We start from the raw sequence: 9,546 nt of genomic DNA, 5'->3' as shown, positions 1-9,546 counted from the left end.
ACATCCGTAACAACCCGTCTTTCTTCCGCACGAATAGGACTGGTGCACCCCAAGGTGAAGTGCTAGGCCTAATAAAGCCCTTATCCAGCAAGTCCTTCAACTGCACCTTCAACTCTCGCAACTCTGCCGGGGCCATTCTGTATGGAGGAATAGAGATCGGTTGAGTGTCAGGTAACACATCAATGCTAAACTCAATCTCCCTTTCAGGAGGAAGGCCTGGGAGTTCATCTGGGAAAACATCTGGGAATTCGTTGACCACAGGGATTGATTGTAAAGTAGGCGGTTTCGCCTCCACATCCCTAACGCGAACGAGATGATAAATGTAACCTTTTGAGATCATTTTCCTTGCCTTAAGATAGGAAATAAACCTACATTTTGGTGTAGCAATGTTCCCTTTCCATTCAATGACGGGTTCACCCGGAAATTGGAACCTAACCATCTTCGTACGACAGTCAACATTTGCATAGCATGAGGCCAACCAGTCCATTCCCATTATCACATCAAAATCAACCATTTCTAACTCAAATAAATTTGCCGAGGTTTGACGACTACAAATCATCACAGTGCAACCTCTATATACCCTTCTAGCAATCACAGAATCTCCTATCGGAGTAGATACCGCGAGGGGTTTACTTATCAATTCAGGTTCAATGCCAAACTTATTAGCCACAAAGGGTGTAACATATGATAATGTAGATCCCGGATCAATCAACGCATATACATCATAAGAAAACACAGATATAATACCTGTAACAACATCTGGAGACGACTCGAGATCCTGTCGACCTACTAGAGCATAGGTTCGATTTTGAGCACCACTCGAACTCGGCACTGCACCTCTACCCCTACCACGACCTGTCGACTGCTGAAAACCCCGTGCTGGAGGTCGAACTGATGAGGAAGAACCAGACACAGATCCAGTCGGCTGAGCCATACCATCACCTCCTCTATTAGGACAATCCCGCATCATATGGCCAGGCTGCCCGCACGAATAGCATGCATCAGAACCTCGACGACACAGTCCAAAGTGGGCCTTGCCGCACTGATCACAATGTGGTGTTGGGGGTCTCATCTGACTAGTATCCCTGTGATGTTGCGAGCCAGATGCCCGCGAACTCTGACCTGGACCAGAATAGGATCGATCATATCGAGGCCTCTGAAACTGTGGAGGAGCACTAGCTACAGGTGGCGCCGAACTCCTCGAAAACTGTGGCCTGATGCGGCCTCTGAAGTCATCAGAATACCCTGCAAATCTCGCCCTCTTATGCTGGCCTCTATCCTGCTCCCTAACTGCCCTCTGCTGGCGCTTACGATCCTCTAGGGTCTGGGCATAAGCTTGAATACAGGAAATATCCATGCCCTCCACCAAGGAGGCTGTCGTACACTCATTTATCAGATGTGGTCCCAACCCATTCACAAACATATGCACCCTATCACTCATCTCGGCCACCATATGGGGAGCATACCTTGCCAAAGAATCAAACTGCATACTGTACTCTCGTACACTCATATTACCTTGTCTAAGGTTCAAGAACTTATCAGCTCTAGCTCGTCGTATCTCAACTGGCAAGTAGTGACGAAGAAAGGCCTCAGAAAATTCCTTCCACATAGCTGGAGGAGGGTTCGGACCCCTGGATCTCTCCCAACTATCATACCATAGAACTGCTAAATCCCGTAGCCGATAAGAAGCCAACTCTATTGCCTCTGTATCACTAACATGCATAACCCGAAGTGTACGATGAACCTGGTCAATAAAAGTCTGTGGGTCCTCCTTGGGGTCTGATCCGGTAAACACTGGAGGGTCTAAATTAATAAAATCACGAACTCTTGTACTAACTGGTTTCTCAGCAGCACCTGTATTCTGCCTCTGAGCCTGAGCAGCTACCAAGCTAGTCAATAACTGCAAAGCACTCGGCATATCCTGGTCTGGAGTGCCAGACGGAGGAACTGGAGGCGCTGGGTGCCTTCTAATATCCTCTGGAGGAGATGGAGTAGATGAGGTATGAGAGGGCATCTCACTTTGAGCCTCACTTTGTCCTGCTCTGACTTGGGGCACCTGACTGGTACCCTCTCCCGCTGTTGTATCAAGCCGCCTACTAATCGTTTGCTTCCTAGTCGAAGGCATCACTGAAAAAAACAAGGTGAATATTAGAGACGAACACTTACGACTCAACTCTACGCACGATCTAGATTCAGGAAGAAGGTAACAACCCTAGATGTCATGTAGCCTCCTGATTATAAATGTGGCGCGCTACACATCCATAATCAAGACTCTACTAGACACGGCTCATAGACAACCCCTAGGACAGACTTGCTCTAATACCAAGTTTGTCACGACCCAAACTGAAGGGCCATGACTAGCACCCGACCACACTTGCCGAGCACCAACGTACATTTCATTTAACCTTCATTATTATCTTTTAAGGCTGACGAGATCAATATAAATGGTAGACCTAGATCATGGACAACCAGCAATAAAATATGATGGCATGCATATACATAGCAGGGGATGACCAGACAATCAAGAAACTACATATAAGGTATGAGCTACTACGCTACTATGAAAGACTATACAACAAAAACTAGCCGACAAGGCATACCAAACTATACATGAGCCGACACCTGTCTATGAGCCTCTAAAAGAACATAAGTGTTGCAACATAGCCGGAACAGGGCCCCGACATACCCATAATGTCTATAACAAAAATTGCATACCAAGACCAAGGCAAGTCCGGAGAAGGGATCTCGCCAATCACCGCTGATCTACTGTGGTGAGGGAGCTGTACCTGCCTGTCTATCAGGACCTGCAGCACGACATGCAGCGTCCACAAATAAAAGGACGTCAGTACGAATAAAGTACTGAGTATGTAAGGCAAGGAACCATAAATACGATCAGTAATGTAAGCAAGGATAGAGAATATACAACCTGTAACATCTTAGTACCTCTGAGGGCTACTTACATGAAATGCATGATACATATGTATAAATACATAAACCTTTAAAGCATTCGCCTCTGTGGGCATCATCATCATCATATCGTACCCGGCCATAATAGGCTCGGTAGAATCGTACCCGGCCACGTGGAGCTCGGTAAAACCCAACTGATCAGTGGTTGCACAATAGGTGCCGTACCCGGCCAACTATAGCGTGGCTCGGTAGAGTAAAATAGATACATATATATATAATGCATGCTCGACTCATGGAATCACATTCTAAACCTTTCGGAGTGACGTAAGGTCGGTATCCTCTGTACATGTTATTAGGACTAACTCTTCACTATGAACCTTATAAGAATCAGAAAGTACCAATAACATTGATAACATAAGAATAAGAGAAGCAACATTAACATCAATCGTTCCATAAGAGGGAAAACAATGTAAGTACTGCTAGCTTCTAAGAGTAGAGTATCTTTGGAAGCTCGTTCATTACATTATGTACAATCGGAGTCGTGCAAAAGAAGGAAAGGGATAGCCTCACATACCTTGTATATACTGCCCCAATCTCAAGCTATGCAATTGTCAAAACTCCTTAGTCTACAATAAGAGAAACGATACTATCGTTATCATTTAAGCGTCATAACTATTATGTATCGACCACAACCTATTTTACGATGAAACGGACAGCACCTCCCCTATATATACGACCTCACACCATTCAAAACAATCACCAAACAGCCCAAACATCATCAATAATAAACATATTGAGCCTCCCAAAATAGTCCACACACAGCCTAATCACTCCATACATACGACGACCACCGTAGTCGTGTCAAACAACCTGGAAATGTTACGAATAACTATCAGCCCATAAACCTACATATATATGGTGTTTCTCCACACCCTTCCTCCTCCAAAACTCCACAAGATAGTAGTAAAATACGCAGCCCAACAATAACGCAAAACAGTCCACAAAACAATAACACTACTACCAAACCTTTCGATATATATCTCACAAGTTCTAGCTTCAATGGCTTAGCCGCAACTTGGATAATCTTAAATACATATAGAGTAAGAGGTTCCTTACCTTTATACAGAAAGAACAACTCCAATTTGACCTTAAATTTCCAAGAAATATCCCTCCAATGCTGCCACAACAACAAAAAAATGAAACTAGCGATCAATTAGTGTTTTTCGGCACTAGAATCACTTTAGAAGGCTTGAAATCACCTAGGATTTATATTAAGAACATTAGGGAGTATTTACAGAACATATACCCTTTAAAACAACCTCTCACACGAGTTGGAACGACACAAAAATGAGCAACAACAAGAAGAACAAGAGACTTACTAGCGCCACGGAATTCCCGACACTTGATTTGTGTTGTTTGCCCTTTTTTTGGGTCTTGAATCTTGAGAGAACCTTGAGAGGATGTTCCTAGGGTTCTAAGTTCTGAAAATAGTGAAAAGAAATGACTAAAAACGGGTTGTGGTCATCCTATATAAGTCCAAATATCTTAAACCGACTTAGTGGGCCCCATAGAGAGGTGCTTGGCGCAGTCTCGCGAAAACGCGAATATCTCTCTACTCCGAGATCGTATCGATGAACGGTTTAATGCGTTGGAAACTAGACTCATAGATCTTTAATTTAGTGGGTAGATCACCCCGTAATTCCTTGTAAATTATGAGAAAAGATTAGAAACATTTGACCTAATGTTTAAGTAAAATTATGAACCTAAGTTGCGACAACTTTTGTCGACTTTTGTTTCATAACTCGTTTGACTTCAAGACTTATGATACGGATATTATATGATTAAAATACCTTAATAAATGACCTCTTGAGTGTATTAAGCACCGCTAGATTACCTGAAAATACGAGTTACAACATCCTTGATTCGTTTAACTTCTAATATTGGTTAATCACCCTTATACACTCTTGTATCACTTAAGACCAATAGGATTGACTTCTTATCATCTCAAAGATAATTCCTTCTTGGATTTATGTTAACTAATATATGGCATGAACTAACACATGTGGATATGGGTTGTAACATCTTAATTCCTTACACTCTTTATGACACGTGTTCTTGTGTACCACCAAAGAATCTAACATTTGAGAAGCTAATATTCTGTTAAATCCTCATATAATAAAATATTAAAGCAAGAAATACTTCTAACTCAAAGAAAACATATGTATCATATGAGCCAAGTGGAAAGTGGAACAAAGAAAATATTTGTATGAATTGATTCATAGATCGCAACATGTAGAAATTGCTTCATATATATCAGAGTTGCAAGGGATTTAAAAGAACAAAAGGACTATCGGAAATTAAAATCAGAAAATACTGGAAGGAATCAAGAAAATAACACTGAATGATTCGTAACAATCCTTACATTAACACTAGAAATACATACAACTTCAGAGTTGTACAATTCAATAGTTAGCTCTTTTTTTTTTTCTGAAACCCTAGTTCTTTAAACTGGAAAATAACATCAACTAGTAAAAACTTTTTTGTCAATAATACCATATTAAAATCCGATATTTTAGATCAATAGTTTAGATAGAGTACTGCGGGATGCAGCAAAAAGTCTTAAGAATTCTGCAGCTTAGCTGCAAAAATATTGAGAAGGTCTGGGTACTGAAATATGTCTCCCATCATGTTGTCTCCTGATGACACCTGAAGATTTGCTGCAAAATCTTGATGATACATTGGAAAAGATGATGACGTTTGTGAGAATTCAAATCCACTGTTTAAACCATCATTAATCTGCTGTGGAATATTAGAAACTCCAGATAATTCTCCTTTAGTAGAGGAAGGGAATGGCTCAGACTTGACGGGCTTGGGCTTTGGGAAAAACCCATTTAAGGCCTCTTCAAGTAATCCCGAATCAGATGGCTCTGAAGGAAAAAAATCCATCCCCGAAACATCATGAATACAAGGACTGTTGTTGTTGAGTGAACGAACGTTTTCGATTTTTGGCAGAGTCATAACTGAGGAGCTGGGAATAATGGCATTGCTAGTAGTGGGTAAAAAAGTGGAAGAAGAAGAGGTATGATTCATCAAATTAGAAGTTGACGAATTCCAGCCAATACTAGTATTATTGCGACTAAACATTAAAGGCAGTTGTTCATACAAAGGCATGTTGTTGTTAAAGCCAGTGTCTGAAGAAAGGGAACTGGTAGTATTGGAGGAATTGGAACTAAGAAGTTCACGAAATAGAAGCATGTTTAACGAATCATTGCTTTTCTGGGTCGCAGTAGCAACTGTAGTACCATTGACACCCCTAATACCAGAACCATAAGAAGGCGAATAATTAGAGGAGTGAAAAAATTGTCTGTTCGACAAGTCCTTTAGAGCAGCCTGATAGGGAAATGACTTAGCACAAGAATAGTTAAACGAATTAGGAATATTAAGAAACGTTAACCCATCGTTAGTGGAAGTTGGTTGAGTAGGAGAAGGAGGAGGGTAAACAAAATTTGTTCGAGCTTTAACACCGCGCATGGCTCTAGCAGCACAATCGTAAGCACAAGCAGCTTCTTCTGCGGTATCAAAAGTGCCGAGCCACCTCCTTTCTTTAGACTGAGGGTCTCTTATCTCCGCTGCATACCGGCCCCAAGGACGGCGGCGAACGCCGCGATACCTCACCGCCCCAACAGATGAACCACCACCGTCATTGAGTGATCTTTTGTTGGCGCCACATGATCTCTTCGTAGTGCAAGTGGTGGTTTGAAGAGGGAGATCGGATTCTTGGTTAAGTCTCCTCATGGCATCTTCCATTTTTTTGTTTTATGATATGAGAACTATGCAAAAAAAAAAAAAAACTAAAAAAGAGCCCCGTGATCAGTAGCTGAAATTAATTCACTGCAGCTGTACGTATGGAGAAGTTATAGGTTTTTCAGGAGGTGCAAAGGAGAATGTATGTAGTAGGGACTCTGAATTTGAGCTTGTATTTATAATGCCATGGCTGTTGCGGTTGCATCTATAAAGGAGAATTTACGCGTTGCCACGGGCATTTAATAGAAAATAAATTCTACAGCTAGTATAATAGCCAGTTTGGTCAAGCTTCTTTTGGCAAAAAGTGTTTTTTTTTTTGTCAAAAGTGCTTTTGATCAAAAATTAAGGTGGTTTGTCAAGATTTTAGAAGGAAAAAAGTGTTTTTGAAGAGAAGTAGAGACAGTTTTGGAGAAACAGAAAAAAGTAGCTTCTCTCAAAAATCACTTTTTTGAGAAGCACTTTTAAAAAAAATACACTTAGAAGCAGTTTTTTAAAGTTTGGTCAAACACTAATTGTTGCCCAAAAGTATTTTTTCAAATTAATTAGTCAAACACAAACTGCTTCTCACCAAAATAATTTTGAGTAAAGCACTTTTGAAAAAAAAAACACTTCTCAAAATAAGCTGATTTTTGCAGTTTGACCAAACGGACTATAAATGAACTCAAACACAACACTAGTGTAATAAATTTGTGTCTCGTCACTAAGAATTTACTGTGTTACAGGAAGTGTTTTTATTACTCCCTCCGGTTCACAATAAGTGATCAGTTTACTTTTTCATTTGGTTTAATTTAAGTGTCCAGTAAGGTAATCAAGAACAAATTTAATTTGTTTTTACTCTTTTACCCTTATGTGCATATCCCTAAAAAGTTTTCTCACTCTCCACTATAACTATGTGACTAATATTTAATAAGGATAATTTAATCATACTAGATATTTTTGTATAAGATTTAACATTTTCTTCATGGGCGTACCAAAAGGAAACTGGTTACTTAATGTAAACCGGTTCAAGTTATCAAATCAATGCTAGTATGTACTCCTCCTCTCCAAATTATCAGTCCTTTTAGCTCAAAAAAGATTGTCTCTATATAATTGTCACTTTAGTAATTTATGATTAACTTGGTTAACTCCTTTCAACTATACCCTTGATATCAAAAGAAGCAGTAGTTCTTTTAAATGTCGTTCAATTTTCAAAAAGCATTTAATAGAGGTAATTTGATAAACTATACCTTGTATTTATTACTCCCTCCGTCTCATATTAAAATTGGTGATTACTAAAAATAATTGTCTCAAATTATTTGTCATTTTAGAAGTTCAACACAAAATTGATTATTATTTTCTTTTTTTACCCTTAGTAATAATTATTCTTGAAGATGGAGATAACACATAATAGAATAAATATTCAATGAAAAAGATTATATTTTAAGACATATGTAAGGATAGAATAGTCCAATCCCTTTCCTGACTAATATTTTTACGGGACGTGTAAAAGAGAAACATGACATATAATATGAGACAGAGAGAATATTTTCTTAAATGGCATAAAAAGAGCTAAAGTACCAGCTGGAAATTTATTTTGATGAAGAAAACATCATATTAACGTTTTAGAAAAAATACTTTAATAATTTTGAATTATGAATTATTTTGATAACTATATAAAAATGAAATTGTATCATGTTCAGTATGTCCAAATATTTAAAGTATGTCGTACAAAACTACAAACTGGACGGCGCAGCAATATTAAGAGGGTTCAATTACACAGTAGTGAAGTTTAAAAAAAAAAAAAAAAAAAATTAGATCTTAAGTTGTTTAAAATTTTTTGTCTTCTCTTGATATGCGTAAATTGTCAAGTAAAAGTGAACATCTATTTTTAGTATACATACCAAGTAAAAGTGATCGGAGGGAGCATAAACAAAGTTGATATGATTCCATTAGTGTTAAGCGTGGACAATATTTTACGCTTGGGACGATTACAAGTGCCCAAAATTAGTGTATATATGTCACAATTTCAACAAAATAATACTGTTATTAAGCTGTGCATGGATAGCAGAAGTCGTTGCATGATATTCGATGATATGTCCATCATGCCAATCCTATACGATGCTCCTGTTCACTTCTCATTAATTAAAAGAATAAATGTTCAACCACCATTTTCAATGGCTATCTTAGCATCAAGGTAATATGTAAGTTACAATCCAGTGAAATAATAGCTTTGCACAGATAGAGGGTCAAAGGTATCCGAAAGTTTTATAAAAGCGTGCAGCATATTATATGCAATGTCAGTTGACAATGCAACATTGTCCATCGTAGAAGTACCTAACAAATCTTAATAAGTTCGTTACACCAATTAATTTCCAGGCACACAATTTTTACTTTAGCAAAAATAAAAAAAATGAGGAAACAACATTGTGTGTTTTTTGTATTAAAAAATGGACACGAGTGATATTAAGTTGTGTAGAAATTCATACAACTCATAATTAGTAATAATGGTTCAACGACGTTCGAAGAAATTAGTTGGGAGAATGTGACAGCTAAAATGCAGTAAAAGCCTTTGAGCTATTTCCAAGATGAAGATAAAAGTAAAGAGGCAAAAAAGAAGATTTTCGAGATGTGTCGTTTTTACATTGCTTCAATTTGATTGATACTGATTTCTTACGAATTACAAATTCACTGGAATTTATGGATATTGTTGGCCTTTTTTATGAAGCTAAGAAAATAGCCCTGATCTATAACATGGAATTCTTTTTAAACAAGAAAACATGATGCGTACTAATTAATCTATGAAACTTTACAGATTAATTATGCTGATGAAATAGTGACATAAATTTTCAAGATGAA

General features: G+C 38.4%; 1 protein-coding gene across 1 annotated transcript; it reads right to left on the bottom strand.

Annotated features, from left to right (window-relative positions):
* Positions 1-5,312: 5,312 nt before the first annotated feature.
* On the bottom strand, positions 5,313-6,865 carry LOC142174728 (uncharacterized). Its single transcript, XM_075240882.1, has one exon. It carries the CDS (start codon positions 6,712-6,714, stop codon positions 5,527-5,529), a length of 1,188 nt encoding a protein of 395 aa, XP_075096983.1. The 5' UTR covers positions 6,715-6,865; the 3' UTR covers positions 5,313-5,526.
* Between the last annotated feature and the right edge of the window lie 2,681 nt (positions 6,866-9,546).

The sequence above is a fragment of the Nicotiana tabacum genome, chromosome 20 (assembly GCF_000715075.1).
Source record: "Nicotiana tabacum cultivar K326 chromosome 20, ASM71507v2, whole genome shotgun sequence".
Classification (NCBI taxonomy): domain Eukaryota; kingdom Viridiplantae; phylum Streptophyta; class Magnoliopsida; order Solanales; family Solanaceae; genus Nicotiana; species Nicotiana tabacum.
This window is presented reverse-complemented; position numbering and strand designations above follow the sequence as displayed.

Excerpts from the sequence above, each read along its gene's own strand:
- LOC142174728 (XM_075240882.1), bottom strand. The coding sequence starts at position 6,714 with ATGGAAGATGCCATGAGGAGACTTAACCAAGAATCCGATCTCCCTCTT.